Here is a 21,138-nt window from a genome sequence, read left to right as displayed (position 1 = left end):
AAAAAATTTGTATTCTCCTTTGAATTGTTTCACATTTTTCATGTCAGAGCTTTTTTTTGCTTTTATAGCCGACTTTAAGGTATGGGTTTTTTCTCATTGCTAAAAGTCTATAGTTGTTTACATCCACTTAATTTAAACTTTGGTGGATACATATCTCATTGGCAATTATACCACATCTCCTTATTGTTACACAAGTTGAGTCTTTCTCACAGAATTTTGCTGTCGTCTGCTCTTTAGTCAAGTTGTTGTCTCTTTGACATATTCCACATTTCCATTCTCAACTTTATCATCCATAAAAGAAATCTAAGACAAATTAAAATTTCATAAAAAGATGCTACATTTTTATCATAAAGAAAAATGTATTCTTTTGTTTATCATGTATATATGATAAATACCTGAAGTCATCTCTTCCAGAAAACCTGGTATTCTCATCTGGTCCACCCTTCCTTGTGCCTCCTAAGCCACCACCTGTTATTAAAAAAAATTAAGATTTATATGCATTGTTAGATTTTATCAGATTTTACTCTAATTAACTGCACCCAGTTCAATGTTAATGTGAGAAAAAAACACTTGTAAAACCCAACCTAGTCTATAAGAAAAACAATTGTCTATAAGAAAAACATAAACGACAGATTCAAATGTGTGCTCTTTGGTATTTTTTTTTTTAAGTTACAAGATCTAGTGAATATACTGTGATTTTACAGCAAATTTCAAACAGCTAGATCGTCTCTAGATCGTCCACTGGATTACTTATAAATGTGTTGACATTGTTCAAACAGATATTACCATTGGGTAAATTTATCAAAAATTGGTCCCAATACATGTCCAATTCTGACAATGCAAGTTTTTTTTTGTAGTATCAATTACACAGACAACATATCACATAACAGAACAAAAATTTAGCACATACAAAATGTAAATTTGATTAGTCATTATTATGGATAACTCTAGTTACAGAATTTTCAATCATTATTGCTAAAAATTCCATATGACTTGTTTCCCTTGTTTCACACAATAGCAATATTTAGAATACTATCAAACATAAGTTATAACTATTCTTTTGCTTTTGCAATGCAATAATTGTCTGAATTTTTTTCTACAAATTTAACAAAAAGGAGGTACAAAACTATTATATATGTTGTTTTGTTCTTAAAATTTGATTCTTAAAGATGTAAACTTTTGAAAAATGAATTGACTAGGTTTTGTAGTACAGTGACCCTTTATAGCTTACTATCATGTAGGAGTGTTGCTCATTGTTAAATGCCATACAGTGACCTGTAGTTGAGGTTTCTGGGGGATTTTGTCTCATTGACAATCATACCTCACCCAATATTATTTGTATAATCATTGTACATTCTGCAACTTGTGACAAGAATTGACAATTTGTATTGGATCAAAAAACAGCAACAATGTCACTGCAAAGCAACACTTTAAAATGTCCTTTTTATGTTTTTACCATGGCCTTGTCTGTTTATTTTTCACTTAAAAGTTTAAATGTCAATTTAGTACCTTTTGCCTCTCTTTCATGTATATATTGGTTGATATTGCAGTCAATACAATGGAATTTTATGCGACTGTCATAGAAGTGAGAGGTTAAGGTAGCCTTAAAACCAGGTTTAATACATAATTATCTACACAAGTTGTTATCTATTCAATTGATGTCTCTGAACTTTTGATTTTGCCATTTGATTAGGGACTTTCCAGTATTTGAATTATCCCCAGTGTTCGGTATTTTGTGATTTTACTTGTTTTGGATAATCATAAATTAATTTATTTCAGAAACTAAGTTGACATAGTTATGATAACTTTTACTTACTTAACAAAGTAAAGTTTGAAAAGAACTCTGAATAATGAAACCTTTCGATCAAAAAAATTTGGGAAACAATATGAGAGCTTAAATTTGGCCTAACTAGATATCATTGAGATGGGAGCCATCTCTGTGGGCCCCGCTGTGAATAATGTGCATTAAAAAATTGTATCTTTACCATAGGACATGGGTTTGTCAACTGAAATCAAAGTTTTTGACCTTGACCTTTGACCTATGAAGTTGTAAATAAATTATGACACACCCTTTGGTGTTGGTTTATAAACATGTCAAGTATAAGCTTTGAAATGATAAAGGTTCTCAAGATATAGAACGGACACGATCTTTACCATAGGACATGGGGTTGTCAACTGAAACCAAAGTTTTTGACCTTGACCTTTGACCTAGGAAGTTGCACATAAATTATGACACACCCTTTGGTGTTGGTTTATATACATGTCAAGTATAAACTTTGAAATGATAACGGTTCTCAAGATATAGAGCGGACACAATCTTTACCATAGGACATGGGGTTGTCAACTGAAACCAAAGTTTTTGACCTTGAACTATGCCCTAGGCAGTCGTTCATAAATTATGACACACCCTCTGGTGTTGGTTCATATACATGCCAAGTATAAACTTTGAAATCATAACGGTTCTCAAGATATAGAGCGGACACGATCTTCACCACAGGACACAGGGTTGTCAACTGAAACCAAAGTTTTTTGACCTTGACCTTTGACCTAGGAAGTTGTACATACATCATGACACGCCCTCTGGTGGTGGTTAATAAACATGTAAAGTATAAAGTATGAAATCATAATGGTTCTCTAGATATGGAGCGGACACAAAGTGTTACGGACGGACGGACGGACAGACTGATCACTATAGGGGACCGCCTTTGGCGAGACCCTAATTACCAACTGCTCTAATCAATAATGCAGAGCACAGCCAAGAGAACTGTGATACCAATGACATTATATAATCAGTAGACAAACACTAGAACCTGTTTAACGCAATTACTATAAAACTATTCGATTAGACACTCTGGCCACTGGGTTGCCAATTACTGTGTTTTCAATTATTTTGATGGGTATTTACTTATTTTCAAGAATTTAAGAAAATTATATTTTCTTGGATACTTGATATGGTTTTTATATTTATTCAACAGACAAACTAACAGGAAATTATCACATGTTAAAATAATTAAATTTATGGTTTAGATTTAAACCCCAAATCCATGAAATTACTATGACATCATGAATAATCATATATCTACAGTATAAAGATGAGCCATTCTCTTCATGTGACTATAGTAAATTACTGATCAAGACTATTACCACATATTTTATAAAGGGTACAAATGTTCTTTGTTGTTTTTTGGGTTTATTTTTTGTACCAGAGTTTTCCCTTTTTGAATTACATTACAAAAATGTATTTTGAGAAAAAGCAGTTAGGTGTTACAATTTATTTTGTTATGGACAAATATAGTTTTACCGAAAGAATATAAAATAGATTTTTAGAACACAAGAAATTCTAATATTAACAACTGAATCAGTAGATTCTTCTAATTCTATAAGATGGATGACACCACGCTTGTTGTCGAAATATGTAGATCACAATAAACAATTACTTTGTGGTTATTTACAGGTGTTTTTGCCCTTAATTTCATTATATTCTATTTATGGTCAATATATGTGGGAGGTAAACAACAAAATTGACCATCCCATGTTTTGTTTACTTAATTTTACAGAAAAGTACATGGTTTTGTACTTTAGAAAACTCATTTCACTGTAATCCTAAGGTATAAGTTCACTTTTTCACACTAAACACTCTGGTGTAAACTTGTATTCTAAATTCGTCATAATATTCGCCTGATCAATTTCCCCAGAGTAAATTAACGTAATTTTCCCCAATATTTGTTGACAAATTGTTTACTGTTGACTTGATATTTGTAAGTCAATAAGACATTACGTCTAAATACAGGCAAACACAGACAATGTCTTGTATGGAACAAACTCATTTCGTCGTCTTGTTTTTGTCATGACATAACCTATTTGACAGCTCGCCAAAGAATGAAACCCCATCTAAATTGAAATTTGCATAATGACATGATGTTCGCTTACAAATGATTCTGACCTATCCTATTCCTTTGAAATCAGACATTTGATATAATTGAAATCAACCAAGTAACAGGCTATTATTTGAACTTGGAATTATTTTTAATTATGGAATTTGCATAATTTCTTGTGCTTGAAATTTTTAATAAATTCCATGTTAATTCTGTACATTAATGTTCTGTGCTGCGCACAACACTTCCTATTACAAAGAAGATAGTACATTTTCAATAGAATGTACAGTGCCGTGCACAACACTATCTATACAAAATACATTTTATAGAAAGTGTTATGTATGAACAGCTCAAATCATTATAATACCAAATTAACATGGAATTTATTAAAAAATTCAAGCACAAGATATTTTCAAATTCCATAATTAATAATTCCAAGTTCAAATAATAGCCTGTTAATTATAGATTGCAACAAAAAACATTTATTGTCCTGAAAAATGCATGAAATATTTGCCACTGGAATTTAACCAAGCAACAACAAGTGAAACTGCGAGCTACTGCTCACTGATGATACCCCCGCCGCAAGTGGATAATATTAATAGTATAAAAATATGCAAGTGTTCGGTAAACAGGAAGTTGTCGAGTGATGAATCTGAAAACGCATCACACGGTATAGCTGACTTATAAAAATCCTGAAACCAAATTTCAGAAATCCTTGTATTGTAGTTCCTGAGAAAAATGTGACGAAAATTTTTAACTTGGTTATCATGTGTAAAATCATACAAGTGTTCGATAAACAGGAAGTTGTCAAGTGATGAATCTGAAAACGCATCACACGGTATAGCTGACTTATATAAATCCTGAAACCAAATTTCAGAAATCCTTGTATTGTAGTTCCTGAGAAAAATGTGACGAAAATTTTCAACTTGGTTATCATGTGTAAAATCATACAAGTGTTCAGTTAACAGGAAGTTGTCGAGTGATGAATCTGAAAACGCATCACACGGTATAGCTGACTTATATAAATCCTGAAACCAAATTTCAGAAATCCTTGTATTGTAGTTCCTGAGAAAAATGTGACGAAAATTTTCAACTTGGCTATCATGTGTAAAATCAGACAAGTGTTCGGTAAACAGGAAGTTGTCAAGTGATGAATCTGAAAACGCATCACACGGTATGGCTGACATATATAAATGTTTATACCAAATTACAGAAAGGGTGGATGTGTAGTTCCTGAGAAAAATGTGACGAAAGTTTCATGGGACGGACTGACTGACTGACGGACGGACTGACGGACTGATGGACGGACGGACGGACTGACAGACAGAGGTAAAACAGTATACCCCCCCCTTTTTTAAAGCGGGGGTATAATTAATCAAAGAATATTATTTCTTTTTCAATTGAAGCTATTCAATATTGAAAATCATGCAATTGTTGTGCCTTTTAAAAATTTAGTTCACTGTACATTTGATTATATCTAAGAATAAGAGAACCTGCACTTTTACAAAACGGCCAGTCTTATAAATGATAAAGATAGCCAAATTGTTTGGTGTCAGGACTGTTGAATTGAAGAGAACCTGCACTTTTACAAAACGACCAGTCTTATAAATGATAAAGATAGCCAAATTGTTTGGTGTCAGGACTGTTGAATTGCCAAAACAATATAAGACTTTTGCACTTTTAGAAAGATAAAAGAGATATTAGAAACAAAAATCTTCTGACTTCAACGAGCAGTAAATCCTCACAACTATAAAATACTATCCTGAACATATAAAACTTTCAAAGTGTTTTAAAGTGCATACTACAAAACTCGTAAATTTCAGAAACTATGAATATATCATTTAAAAGTTAAAAATCATTTACAATTTTACAGTTAATACATGTAAAATATTTTCTGCAAATCAAAAGCATGTCAAATATAATTCAAAACTTATGTAAATAGTTACTGTGATAAGACGAAACCTTCTTGGCAAAAGTTATAATTTGCCAATTTAGGTGCAAACAATAGTAAGAGGCTTGTCAAATTTGCTTTTACACAGGTTTCAGTTTCAAAAAAAGTTTGAAAAGCGTCATAAAACTTTTTTTTAATGTTTGAATGGTGAAGGTAAATTGCTGAAACAGTTTCTTAAATATTTTCGCACCGTGGCTTGAAAGTCAACTGTGCCTTGATAGTTATACTTATTATTGGACTATGTTTACTCCCTGATCAGTTCTCCTATGAGTTGTATTATGAAACAAGATAAGGAACTGCAGTAGAACTGTCATAATTTCATTTTGAAAATCACTTTGTTTTTGGGAAAATTTGAAGGAATGAGAGAAATAATGCTGTTTTAATCAGGTGAAAAGTTGATCTTATAGTGTTGCACAATTACACTTGATTTATGTTAGATACAAAATGTGTATATTCAAAGCAAGAAAACACTGGAATTAGACTTATTTTTGTCTTCTTTTATGCAGATTCAGCAGAAATCCCTTTAGGGCTAAACTCTTAAGAGTCTATGAAACATTTTGAAGAAAAAAAGTCTTTTAAAAGATTGCGAAGAATATCTACACTCAGTAAGACTTTTTTTCAAGTTTGACTCTAGACCAAAGTCACTGAAGTGAATCAACTGATGAAATAAGACTGATCGACTGGAAGTTTTATACAGTTTATCAATGACTGTAAAAATTGTGTAATGTTCCATTCAAATTGGATGCACAATTCTGCAAACTAATTTAAAATAAAAAAACAAGGAATGTTAGTTTTTTTAATCTAAGATGAAAGTATATACGCAATAAATTGCAGGATTCTTTTGAAGAGAAATCAGACTAGAAAATCTAAACATGTCAGAAAAGCAGTCTGATATACCAATACCGTCATATTACATACAACCTTCATGAATTCAAATCAAAATTCTGAAGCCGAAAATCCAAATTAATATCTTTTCTGACGAAGATAGATACATGGTTGTATATCAAAGGTGGACATCATAACATTTCTGTATATATGTATTTGCAAACTTTTTCTGTGAAGCCTTATATCTATCTATCTCTGGTCTAGAAAATCTGGAATCTGTGGTAACTTTGTGTTGGGACTTTTCTTGTTGAGCGATGTTTGATAAACTATGCTGATGTGTCGGACGGTAAGTTGTACACAAAATTCTAGCCACAATGCTTTTGACCTTTTATAGCTTGCAACATTGCATGATAGAAATTATCAATTTACAGTGTTCTTTTGACTAAAATTGGGCAACAAAATTGAATTTTTATTCTATTTGTGCGCATTAAAACATTCTTCCCACTGATTGTATCAAATATTTACCGTAATGATAAAACTAGAGACCCCTCGGTCTATGACCATGAACTTCATCATTAATTTATCCTCATTATTGAGATATTCAAATTTAGTATTGATGTGGAAATTACCCACATTTTTGGTAAAATTAGTCCAATTAATCTGGATTATGAAAAACTTCAAAAAGTATAGAGATCAACAGACCACAAAACTGAATCATCAGAGAAAATATGCAGAAATAAGCACAAGTGTTCTCCAGCTAAGTACAATATGTATTCAACCCTTATGTATCACTGTAAAACCTTACTGTTATGTTACAGGCAAAAAAAATTTGCAACATAAAAAATATTCCAACCAACACTTATCTATTTCAGGGTTATATGTGATCAAAACAACTTTTCAGTGCTGTAATTTTGGATTAAGCATTACTTTGATAAAGCATTAAGAAAGTAATAAGTGGAATTATCATGGCAAATATGTGTTTACCCTTTGTTCGTTGCAACATAACATTTTCTTCACTAAAACTTTTTTTCTGTTTATAAAATAAACTGAATACTGAATGAGGTTCCAAATCAGAATGATTGTTACAAAAATTCTCCTCCAATCAAAATTCCCTTTTCAACTGTTTACAGCCAATTAAATATGACGGTTCCAACATTGTTTATGCTCATTCTCTATCTAATCCATACAAATAAACAGCTTTAAATACAAAATTTACAAACAGATTCTCTCGTTACCCAAAGAATGCATGTCAAGACACAAATAGAACAATCAAAACAATTGGTTTGCTCCCCAGTAAACCAGCAATCAGGGCATCTGTTTTCTTAAGGAAAAAGTGACACATTACAATAGTCTTTGGTTTCAAATGATCATCATCTAAATATTTGCTCTAGGTCAAACATTCATGAACATCCAATCACCATCTGTTCTAAAAACTTACAAGTCTCCCCAGGTTTTCTTATATTTAACAAAAAATATATTTTGTTTATTTAGAATGTCAGATTGATAAAAAAAATACAAAAGCATAAAAATTGGGTCAACATAACATATGAGTCAATAATTATGATATACAAGATATAATGTAAAATATGGTAATGTGGTATGAATTGCCAAGATTTTTTTTTTCAAATGAAGTCCAAATGAAATTGATTCCGTCAATTATAGGTCAATGCACTAAAAAACTATAAAAGTATATTTCAAACAAACTTTCTACTGCATAAGCACTTTTCATAGTTAATTCATATACCAAATATTGACCTATCATACTAAATACATACCAAATCAAAATAACTAAAAAGTGTACTTTCTGAAAAACATGTTCTCAAAGAAATATTTACTTGACTATCGGAGTAAAATAATTTAGGTTGAGACAAAGTCAATTGACATCTGTCATATCAGGTAATCAAAACAAGTATATACTCTCCTTACACAAAAATCCAGTCCCCAAATGTTTTTGAACAATCATTCTTTAAGTTACTGAGAAAAAGACCTAACCCAAAATACTTAGAATGACCTAAAGATGGGATGAAATATGACAGTGGCCTATATGATGTTCTAAAGGCTTAAGGTCCCAACATCCAGGATTGAAATTTTTGTCAGGATAGGTTAAATTTGTTTGACTTATTTCTCGATGAAAGCATGTCCTATTTGTAGTCCATAAAAGAAAGTTGGAAGTTGTTAATATTAATAAATTGCATCACTATTTCTTTAGAGGAAATTCAATTGTGTTCAAATTAGCCTTCAGTTTGAAACATTGGTAAAACCAGTCAATTATGTAACAAGAATAGAACATGTCTTCCATCAAAACAGTGACAGCGCTTTAAAAGAGATTTTTCCGGAGGACAATTATCTGTAAATTTACTCCCCCATCTCTTCAGATTATTACATAATAAACCCATACTCCATCCTGTCAATCATTTCACTCAGACTGTACTTTTTTAGTAATATTTATGGGTAGGGCTTTTAAACACTTACATTAAAGCAATGTCTAGCAGTACTTAAAAAATTCTAAAGGAGCAAAACTTATGGGATGACCTGTTTTCTTTATTTAATTTTTCCATTTTTCTCTATTATCATATTTAAGCATCAAATCCTTCCCTCTTCTTTTTTCTTTTTCCATTTGCTGTTTTTTAAATTGTTTTTCCCTCTTTTCTGCACTTTATTGCCCATTATTCTCTATTCTGTTAACCCCATTTAGAGGACAGTATAACTGCAAAATGTTTAGAGGTTATCACATGTGCAGACGGTCAATGTTTAGAGGTTATCATGTGAGCAGGTGAACAATGTTTTGAGGATAGTATAACTGCACAATGTTTAGAGGTTATCACATGTGCAGACGGTCAATGTTTAGAGGACAGTATAACTGAAAAATGTTTAGAGGTTATCACATGTGCAGACGGTCAATGTATAGAGGACAGTATAACTGCAAAATGTTTAGAGGTTATCACATGTGCAGATAGTCAATGTTTAGGGTACAGTATAACAACACTATGTTTAGAGGTTATCATGTGAGCAGTTGGACAATGTTTTGAGGATAGTATAACTGCACAATGTTTAGAGGTTATCATGTGAACAGGTGGACAATGTTCTGAGGATGGTATAACTGCACAATGTTTAGAGGTTATCACATGTGCAGGTGGGCAATGTTTAGAGAATAGTATAACAACACAATGTTTAGAGGTTATCATGTGAGCAGATGGTCAATGTTTGGAGAATAATATAACTGCACAATGTTTAAAAGTTATCATGTGAACAGATGGTCAATGTTTAGAGGTTATCATGTGAACAGACAGTCAATGTTTAGAGGGTAGTTACTAGTATAACTGCACTATGTTTAGAAGTTTCCATGTGAACAGATGGTCGATGTTTAGAGGTTATCATGTGATCAGACGGTCAATGTTTAGAGAGTAGTATGACTGCAGATGGTCAATGTTTAGAGGATAAAATAACTGCACAATGTTTAGAGGTTATCATGTGAACAGATGGTCAATGTTTAGAGGTCATCATGTGAACAGACGGTCAATGTGTAGAGGTCATCATGTGAACAGACGGTCAATGTTTAGAGAGTAGTATGACTGCAGATGGTCAATGTTTAGAGGATAAAATAACTGCACAATGTTTAGAGGTTATCATGTGAACAGATGGTCAATGTTTAGAGGTTATCATGTGAACAGACGGTCAATGTTTAGAGGATAAAATAACTGCACAATGTTTAGAGGTTATCATGTGAACAGACGGTCAATGTTTAGAGGTCATCATGTGAACAGACGGTCAATGTTTAGAGGGTAGTATGACTGCAGATGGTCAGTGTATAGAGAATAACAAAAATTGACTCTTGCCTTTAAAAAAAAGAAGATTACTCTAAAATAAGTTAATTTATGCTTCTGTAATCATGCAATTTGGACTCCTGAGAAGAAATAATGAATAATTCTTCATTAAAACTTGATGAGCTACGGTTATGTAACAATTAGAATCAGACTTTAAAGTTCAGAACCATCATGAGATTAAACAGTCTGAACTCCCCCGCCTACAATTAAACCTATATTGGACTACAATCCTCCCTCGTCATACCTCATTTTAGAGATATACGTAATTATGCCAAGACTACTTTGCAATGAAAACACGTAATAACAGACAAAGGTTCCGTGTTATTGACTATGGAGAAGACACAGAATTAATTTGGTTAATAACAGACTATGTATATATATGTCTATAGATGAACACGTTTTCTATTACCATTTACAAAACATATGTACTTCTATTTTCCTATTCTTAGTACATGAAAGTTAATTTTGAAAGGAATTCTCTTGATTTATTGTCATTTGTCAGCAGAATATTTTTAGCAAACATGAATCCGAGAATTCTTATTGTGAATTAGCACCTTTGGAAAATTAGGGGGCATTTGTTAATGAAATGATACTAGTAGGCTAGTCCAAGATTATTTTGATTCCCAATGGCCTGTTTTGAATATTGCTATTAGCAATCTCAAACTGCAGGAAGAGCCTATGGGATTAATCACTAAAATTGTACAAAGGTAGCAGTGTTATAGTGGAAATCATTAGATAAAATTCAGGACAAATTATCATGGACACATCTTCTCATCTGCCGTTGGTTGTTTGTCATCAATTACCAATATATAAATCATAAAGAAGTGCAAGGCATATAGGAGGGTGTGGGTATATACAGATGTTTCTTGTATATATCATTTGGAACTTTCAAACATACTTTCAAAAATCAGTTGACTATCTTCTACTGAACTAAACCTGTGTTATTGATCAGTCAAGATTATTTTTAAACAATTATTTGATGTATAAAGAACCGTCTTGCAAGAAGCATATAAAACAATTTAATCCAGTCAAAGCATGTTTGATCAAATGAACTCTTACCAAGTCGTCTGGGCCGCCAGCCTTTTACAGTACGCCCACGCTCAACATCAACCAAAACACGTCTACCATCAATCTTTTTACCATCAGCATGCTTGTAGGCAGCTAGATACACAAAAAATAGAAAAAAAGTAGAAAATGAGTACATTGAAATTTTGATGTTAATTTACAATTTTGTAGCAAAACTGCTCCAACCATTTTAACAATTTGTCAGTTCTTCTCATGTTATGTCTAGATATTTTAAGTAGCCATAAATTCCACGTGATTACAATAATTGATGCCGGTCAAATAATTGAACTTGTTGACTTCTATAAGTCTATGTACTGAAAACTTTTCAGCAAAGACAAAAACAGAACTTTTAATAGCAGGAAAAGAACTGACAAACTGTTCATAAAAGGACTTCTTGCATTATGACTACATCTGCTCTCTGTATGCTTCCCTGTCGAAAGCTTCATATAATCAAGGAACCAGTAAGATCTGGCTGGCTTCTTGTTTCTATCTTAGCAGAGACAAGATACTTGAATATAACTAAACTGCCGTTTATAAATTATTATATGTCCTATGTGCAAAATCTATAGAAATGCATAATGCAAAATGCCCTCTTGTATGTTTGGAGCATTTTTACTGTGCATAGTGACCATTTCATAAGTTAAGCAGTCATTTTTAACATATTTGCAATTCCATTTCACATAAATCACTGTTTGAAAGCAAACCAAACCCTCTTTTACACGTTTTATTTGAAAATCAATATCATTACAATTTAATAATCCAAATATAGCTATAAATTCCATCAATTTAGACTTATTTCCATGTAATTTAGGTTGTAAACGTTGCAAATCAAACAGTAATTTTTACAGTTCTGCACCTTTATTGCTAGATCTGAAACGCTCTAAAATTGATTAACTGAGATTAGCTTAACTTATGAAGTGCTCAAGAATTATTTTTAACATCTGAAAGAAAATTATTGCAGACTAATTGCAGAATGAATTCTGTCTTATCTTTAGGTTTCAATAACTGATTCAGAACTAATTTTTTTGTGTGAACGGGATGAGACAATAGGAGGGATTTAGCACAACAGTGAAAAGGTCCTAATGCTAATAAATTTTAATATCTTTTTTTCTATTCTCATTGAACACTTTTCCCTAAACATAGAATACTTGTTGATTTTTGAGAGTTTTTCCCCATGCATTGCAAATGTAATATAAACCCCTTTTGATTTTGATTTTTTTTTTAATTCTAAAGACATGACTACTAGGTTGCTGTCCCATTGATGTTAACCCTGATCTCTAAATAGCTTTATATACATATATCGACCCTTTCAACTATCTCAAATCACTTCTAAAAGACCAGGTTTATATCAATCTTTTACAAAACAAGAATGTGTCCACAGTACACAGATGGCCCATCCGCACTACCATTTTCTATGTTCAGTGGACCGTGAAAATGGGGGAAAATCTCTAATTTGGCAGTAAAATTAGAAAGATCATATCATAGGGAACATGTGTACTAAGTATCAAGTTAATTGGACTTCAAATTCATCAAAAACTACCTCGACCAAAACTTTAACCTGAAGCGGGACGAAGGGATGGATGGACGCACAGACCAGAAAACATAATGCCCATAAATGGGGCATTAAAATCAATCAGAATTCATTCTACATTTAATCTGTTATATTAGTTCAATTCTTCATCTGCAACTTACCTGGAAAGTAAATCATATTATTAATAATTCAATAATTCATATTTTTGAAAAAAATCTGACCAAATTTTTTTTAGGGGTTCACATACCTACCACAAAGGGAATCAATTTTTTTTTTATTTATCAAATGCCTAAAATTTGCAAAATCTTATTCACGTTGAAAAAAATCCAAATCACAAATTTACAAAACAATACTGACAGTAAACTTACAAGGAAAACAAACCCAATGTTGAAATTTCCAAACCAAGGAAGGTGCCATCACTGACACAGCAGGGTCTTCAAATCTGGAGCCAATTGGTCTCCGACATTTCTTCATGTCATTTTCTCTTTATTTTTGAACTTACCCGGGTAAACCTTTATTTTTTTTTTAATTCCTTACCTGAATTTTAAAATATTTTTTTTCTTACCTGAATTTAATATTTTTGTATATTTTTTTTTAATTGAATTTCTTACCTGAATTTAAACCCAATTAAAAAATTCTTACCTGAATTTTAATAAATTTTTTGGGAAAAAACAATAACAAACAAAAAACCATGGGAAGAGGGACAGGGTTTCAAAATAATTTCTAAAATTTAAAAAAAGACAATTTTCTTCCCAAGAACTGTATGTTCTTCTATATTGAGCCAACTTTGGAGCTAACAAAAAATCCAAATTGTATACAATATTTATTCTAAAATTACCAAATTGTATACAATATTTATTTTAAAATCTACAAGTAAGTGGACCCTAAAAACTTTTTTCTTTGAATGGAATGGGGACAAATCATTGTCTTACCAGTTCCATACAAACCTATTATGGCCAGCAATAATTTCAAACATTCACACGACTGTGAACAAAGATGGCAGATCAGCCATTTTGTTCTCATTGATCTGAAGGAAGAAATAAGAAAAGATGTGTTAGAATGCCAAACAAATTTCCACTCCCCCCATTTTTGTACTTACCAAAAAACACAAATACCAATTTTACTTACCAAACAATTTTTAAATAACATTTCATGCAATTTATCGGTAATTAAATTGGAAGTTTTCCATGGCAATTCTTTGTTTTTAGGTAAGCTATTCGTAATTGTAGTAAATTTCACTGTATAAATGACAAAAAAAGTCGCAGTGGAAAAAAAATCAAAGTTTTATATTATACTATTTTTTAGATAAATATCAAATCGATCTTAAATATAAGGCAATCAGTATCTTACCTAACATAAGTTTAAATTATCCGTATTAGAAGATGAAAAAAAAACATGCTTATAGCTTCAACATTTTACTGTAAAAAATATTTATGAATGTTATAAATTTATTAATTTTTTTTTATGATTAATTATCACACAAATCAAATTAATGGTAGCTTTAAAAATTTTTGCATCATAACTATTAAAAGAAAAAAAAAAATACCATATCTTTCTCACACTGAGTGAAAAGATGCCTTTTTTATATAAAGAAATGACTGAATTTTATCAGAACTTTTTATGTTATTATAATTTTCACCACAAGGGTATTATAAAATATTAACCTCAGAAGTCCTGAAGTTAGAATAAAATTAACCTAAAAACATATAAACATCAAGAGGCTAATTATTATATAATTTTCTCAGTTGGTAATTTACTATTAAGTCAACCAAGTACAAAATGTATATAATCATATTTTTTCAACAGGAGGTTCAACTATGAAGCATCTATCGACAACATTATTCTCTAATTCTCATAGTACAGAATGTCAATTTTTTTTCTATAAACATTATATCTTATTACTAGTATTAAATGTCATTATACAGCTGACTGTCATTGTAACGAGCTGAAATTATACATAAATAACAAAAAAAAATATATGTGTTGTATAAAAATTAAAATGTACCTCATTAGAGAAAATATCATTTAGAAAAACAATACATTCAATGTGTTTCATATATATCCATAAATACAGAATAATCTTAATTATCAAAAGAAGGGACTTCAAATAAAATAAACTTCTCATGACTTTTTTTTTGCTTACTTGTTTACCGAAACACAAATATTTATGAATATATATGGAAGTAGCATTATTTGGCAAATTTAATAGTACATTTTTTTTGCCTATTTTCATTCATCATTAAACAGTTGAACAACTAAGAAAATGTCAAGATCATTGAACCAGTCATAAAGTAATGATACTCATCTTCTCTTTACTAATAACTGCCAGTAATCAGAGCAAAACAAATCATAAATGGAAATTTCTTTTTTCACTTTTTTGTGCATTTTGTTGCAACTCTCCTAATAATATTAGTCTGAGATATCTTTATGGTTCTATGGTTTATTTTGAAGAAATATAAAACTTGCTACAAAGTCTCCAAAACAAATCACTGAATACCACATTTATCTCACTACTATAAATTGCTCTGATCAATTCTGACATATTGAGAAGTGACCAAACTTACCATGCATATCCCTTTCATGCTCATACTCAATAAATGCATATCCTCTTGGTTTCTGTGATACATTGTCAAATAATAGGGAAATCTGAAAAGAGAAAGGATACAAAGATAAGACTAAATACAGGGACAATATGTATTGGCAGACTAAAACATTGAGCACTTTCATGCCAGCACTGTCCACAATATACCGTTCTGATATTCTAAAATGTATGCACACTTTTTTCTTTCATTTCATACCTTTTTTATGTTAATTTAAAAATCTACAGCAATCACCTTTGCTTTGTGGTATTCAGAAATAAACTTTTTTTTTAATGAATGCCAGCAGTCATACTTTAACTGCAAATGATAGACAGCATTGCTGGTACCAGGAAGGTCCTCTACTAAGCTTGTGCAGGACAAAACAAAACTCAAACTCATGTCTATGCTAATCCTCACCCTTAATGAAGATAGCTCAATACTGAGAAGTCTTCAGTGAAGTTAAGTAACTATTTTCTATCCATGATATGAGACAATGGGCGTTGGTTTTTGGGGGGATGATTGTTGTTGCTTCAACAATAATAGACTGATTCAATTTCTGATGTCTCACTCCTTCAAAACTACATCTAGCTCGATATCAAGCTTGGCCATTATCTGACTTCACTGTAAACGTAAAAAAAAGAAAAAAGAAGAAAGAAATGAAACTGACAAAAATATCCAATTTCTCAGATCAGACAATGCTTTAAATTATGTAATTGTCTATAGATATAAAATTCAATACACAAGCTGCATGTATGAACAAAACTGTTATTTGGCATCGATTACAACTACTTAAATGGAAAACACAGTCCCAACATGCATCAGTATATTATTCTATATAATAGCTTTGTAGCATAACAAAATATTCAATAACAACTGTCACAGTGATCAATTAAACAATACTAACAATATTGCTCCGCTAATTACGCAACGGAAATTATTTATTCACCAGATTTGTCTCCCATCCGTTAAAATTTTAATGACATCTCATTATCTCCGACCTGTCTTATTTCCATTTATGGACAAAAATCGATGGATTTGTTTTGTTGAATTTGAAATTGAACTATATTTGTATTTGTGATGCTGAGGCATGACGGGACTAATGAAAACTGAGTAATAATGTCCAATCATACAAAGAGTTAATCACAAATTACCAATCCGTTATGTCCCAACTGGTGTTTTAATTGCTTTTTCATTATTACAGGTTGAGCTTTCCTGACTTTTGATGAGAAAAAAATAATTAGATATTTTCAAAATTATTTTTAAATTAGGAATTGGTGGTTTATTTCTGGTTAGATTTTCAAATAAAATTAACACAGCAGTTGCTTTTGAATCTTCTGTTTTAAACCTTGTTACAGTTCAACAATTAGTTTTTACTTTAAATAATGCTAGAAAATACTCTAGTTCAGAGCAAGGTCCCAGTATTGTGTTATTCAAAGAACTGTTGCTGTATTTACTCTTCTGACTATATTATCTATAAAGGTTTTGAAAAGTATAAATTTCTATCACACAATGTGTTCAGTGGCAGATCTAGGGGGAGGGGTTGTGTTTCAGTTGGAATCCCCCATTTTTGACGATCAATGCATTTGAATGGGGACATATATTTGGAACACCCCTTTCTCCTGGATTGAAACCCTTGCCTACCTTTAAAGATTTTATGGGCATTTTGGGTAAAGCACTGATGTAATTCATACATTTTTGATTAAGCACTTTTTAAATACCTTAAATTTCCCTATTTTATAGTGTATGTAAAATATAAAAATACCCCCCAAAACAATTATACCGTAACCTACCATCCCTCTTTTTACTGCCCTTTAATATATTACAGTTAGCCTTCAAAATCTATAATTCATTAATCCATGAAATGAAAATAAATTTTTAACAAGAATGTGTCCTAAGTACACGGATGCCTCACTCGCACTATCATTTTCTATGTTCATGGACCGTGAAATTGGGTAAAAAATCTAATTTGGCATAAAAATTAGAAAGATCATATCATAAGCAACAAGTGTACTAAGTTTCAAGTTGATTGGACTTCAGCTTCATCAAAAACTACCTTATCCAAAAAATTTAACCTGAAACTCCCACTTTCATTTTCTATGTTCAGCGGAGCGTGAATTTGGGGCCAAAAGTCTAATTTGGCTTTAAAATTAGAAAGATCATATCACATACATGTGATTCTTCCAGCGGGAGTCAAAATCTCCCGCTTTTCAGACCCTCTTCCGTCCCTCCCGTTAAAATTTGAAATCTTCCGCTTTTGAAAATGTCAACCTCGTAAAATTTTCAATACACATTTTTGTTTACAAAATCGATAGGGACAGAGAAAAAGTCTAAGAAACTTGAAATTGATATGGGAAAAGTCAGAGAAAAACGGAAATTTCCTGTTGTGTCAAAACATAACATGAGGTCATAAAATAGGTAAAATCAGCCTGAGGTGTTTAGGATTAAACTGTTTATACAACAATAAATTTAAAATAATAGGCAATTACCTGGTGACAACTAGCTAGTTTAAGACACAAGCCTGGTTGATTAAAAGTGAAATACTGACAAAGGATTAAATTGACTTAAAATTACAAGTTGTATAAACAACATGAAATTCACTATGTGATGCTGTTGAAAACATAAAACATTTACTGAACCTCAAAGACAAATGAAATCAACTCAAATATGATATTTATGGCTAGTTTTCTATTCAAGCCAATGGAATACCTATATAAGTATAGTTGTCTTGGACTATTCTTAAATTTTAGAATTTGACAAAATGTAAACTGTTTTTTATCACCAAATCCCAACAGCAAATAAAAGAAGACCAAGTATCTAGCCCAATTTAACTCGGTCTTGAGATTTGATTTAAAATGGTGCAGATCCAGTACCAAGGGTCAAGACCTTGTTTACTACACTTCATGCAAAGCTGACTATGATGGCCCTAATGACTTGACCAAACTTATGGAGACAGCTACCAACCAGCAAGCCTACATATCTATCAATTTAACACCTTCTGTTACAAGCATGTTCAGTATATATATGTAGTGGTACCAAAGTTGACAATTTAGCTTTATCAGAGATACTTTTTGCCAATTATGTATGATGGCTGATCACTTTATCTTGAAATATACATAATGAATAAATTTTTGAAAACCCCTTATCTTCTTTTTTATCAAGTAAAAATGGATATGCAGGTGTTGAAAGGTATGGCATTATTGTTCCTTTAACCAAAAAAAAAAAGGAAGATATGCAGTTTAAACACACAAAAAAAACCATTGTGTACGTCAATAAAAGGTCGATAATAAATCTCCAGTTATGAGACCCAAACTCCAGCTGAAAATTTCCAAATCTCCAGTTGTGGCTTGACAACTCTATCACATGTATGATATCATAAGCAACAAGTGTACTAAGTTTCAAGTTGATTGGACTTCAGCTTCATCAAAAACTACCTTGACCAAAAACTTTAACCTGAAGACTGGTGAACGAACGGAGGCACAGACCAGAAAACATAATGCCCCTCTACTATCGTAGGTGGGGCATAAAAATATTTTGTCAGTATTACAAAACCATTGTCAATTTAAGGTTCAAATAAACTCAAACAAAGAACAGTTTTTAGTATGGGCAGAATCTATTAAAACTTAATTAATTTCTGTACCAGTGAACATAAAACAGCTTTTCCAATTCTAGTCTCTGTGTCTTTGACACACTGGTGATTTTCCATGACTTATCTGTATTCTTTTGTACATAATCTATTTGAAATTTTCCAATGAATGGATATTGAGAAACATCAGAATTGCATAAAACACCTACTGCATCCATTTCTTAGTCTAATTCCAAATAGAAGAGCACTAAAAATAGACTATAATAGCCATGGTATACCCAATAAAGATTTCTGCCAAAGATACAAATTTTGTCATCAATTACAAATCTGTATAAACTCATTACATTAAGCATTAGTGGGTAGATTAGTACTTTTACCACGTCTCTCCGCCACAAGATTGAAAGCTGTTGAAAAGATACTACTTCTTAATGTTAGATTTAACACAGAATGACATCTTAATTACCAAACAAAATGTCAAGATGCCAGCCCTTAAACCTATTACATAACACAAGTCTTTTAAAAAATCATTTTCTCCAAGCACTTAACTGTTTCCCCAATAACCATGAACATAAACCAAATGACGAAGAAGGCTAAGCAACTATAGGTCACCGTACAGCCTTCAAAACTGAGCAAAACACATACCATATAAATACTATGTAATGACAAATGAAAATCAATTCAAACATAACTAGAGTGCACACGCTGAAATGTCTCGCCTTCTATACTAATCATTGATATTATGCTGATAGTCCTAAGTATAAAGCTAAGCTTTATTACAACTGTCACATAAACTTAACATTAACCAAGATAACTAAACAAAGACCAATGAACCTTGAAAATGAGGACAAGGTCAGATGAACCATGCTAGGCAGACAAGTACAGCTAACAATGCTTCTATACAACATATATAGTTGACCCATTACTGATAGTTTAAGAAAAATAGACCAAAACACAAAAACTTAACACTGTGCAATGAACCGTGAAAATGAGGTCACGGTCAAATAAAACCTGTGCAACTGACATAAAGATCATAAAATATTTCCATACACCAAATATAGTTGACCTATGGCATATAGTATTAGATAAAAAGACCAAAACTCAAAAACTTAACTTTGACCACTGAACCATGAAAATGAGGTCAAAGTCACATGACATCTTCCCGCTAGACATGTATAGCTTACAATCATTCCATACAACAAATGTAGTAGACCTATTGCATATAGTATGAGAAAAACAGACCAAAACACAAAAAATTAACTATAACCACTGAACCATGAAAATGAGGTCAAGGTCAGATGACACCTGCCAGTTGGACATGTACACCTTACAGTCCTTCCATAGACTGAATATGCTAGCCCTATTGCTTATAGTATCTGAGATATGGACTTGACCACCAAAACTTAACCTTGTTCACTGATCCATGAAATGAGGTCGAGGTCAAGTGAAAACTGTCTGACAGACATGAGGACCTTGCAAGGTACGCACATATCAAATATAGTTATCCTATTACTTATAATAAGAGAGAATTCAACATTACAAAAAATTTGAACTTTTTTTCCAAGTAGTCACTGAACCATGAAAATGAGGTCAAGGTTATTGGACATGTGACTGATGGAAACTTCGTAACATGAAGCATCTATATACAAAGTATGAAGCATCCAGGTCTTCCACCTTCTAAAATATAAAGCTTTTAAGAAGTGAGCTAACACCGCCGCCGCCGCCGCCGGATCACTATCCCTATGTCGAGCTTTCTGCAACAAAAGTTGCAGGCTCGACAAAAACTAACTGTCTGTATAGTTTTACAATCCCCCCACCTTCTCCTCCCTATTCAAAAACTAACTGTCTGTATAGTTTTCCAATCCCCCACCTCCTCCCCCTATTAAAAAACTAAATGTCTGTATAGTT

The 21,138-nt window shown here is 31.8% G+C and overlaps 1 protein-coding gene across 1 annotated transcript in view; it reads right to left on the bottom strand.

Annotated features, from left to right (window-relative positions):
- Window positions 1–21,138, bottom strand: part of LOC143083286 (U1 small nuclear ribonucleoprotein 70 kDa-like) — a 72,164-nt gene that overhangs the window by 5,208 nt on the left and 45,818 nt on the right. The window contains exons 6-8 of the mRNA XM_076259558.1: window positions 15,636–15,717; window positions 11,535–11,636; window positions 396–468 (exon numbers count right to left, since the gene is read on the bottom strand). Coding sequence (XP_076115673.1) covers window positions 396–468; window positions 11,535–11,636; window positions 15,636–15,717 — 257 coding nt within the window. The remainder of the gene's footprint in view (window positions 1–395; window positions 469–11,534; window positions 11,637–15,635; window positions 15,718–21,138) is intronic.

This window comes from Mytilus galloprovincialis, chromosome 7, assembly GCF_965363235.1.
Source record: "Mytilus galloprovincialis chromosome 7, xbMytGall1.hap1.1, whole genome shotgun sequence".
Lineage (NCBI taxonomy): Eukaryota > Metazoa > Mollusca > Bivalvia > Mytilida > Mytilidae > Mytilus > Mytilus galloprovincialis.
Note: the sequence above shows the minus strand (reverse complement) of the source record. Positions and strands in the feature narration are given on the sequence as shown.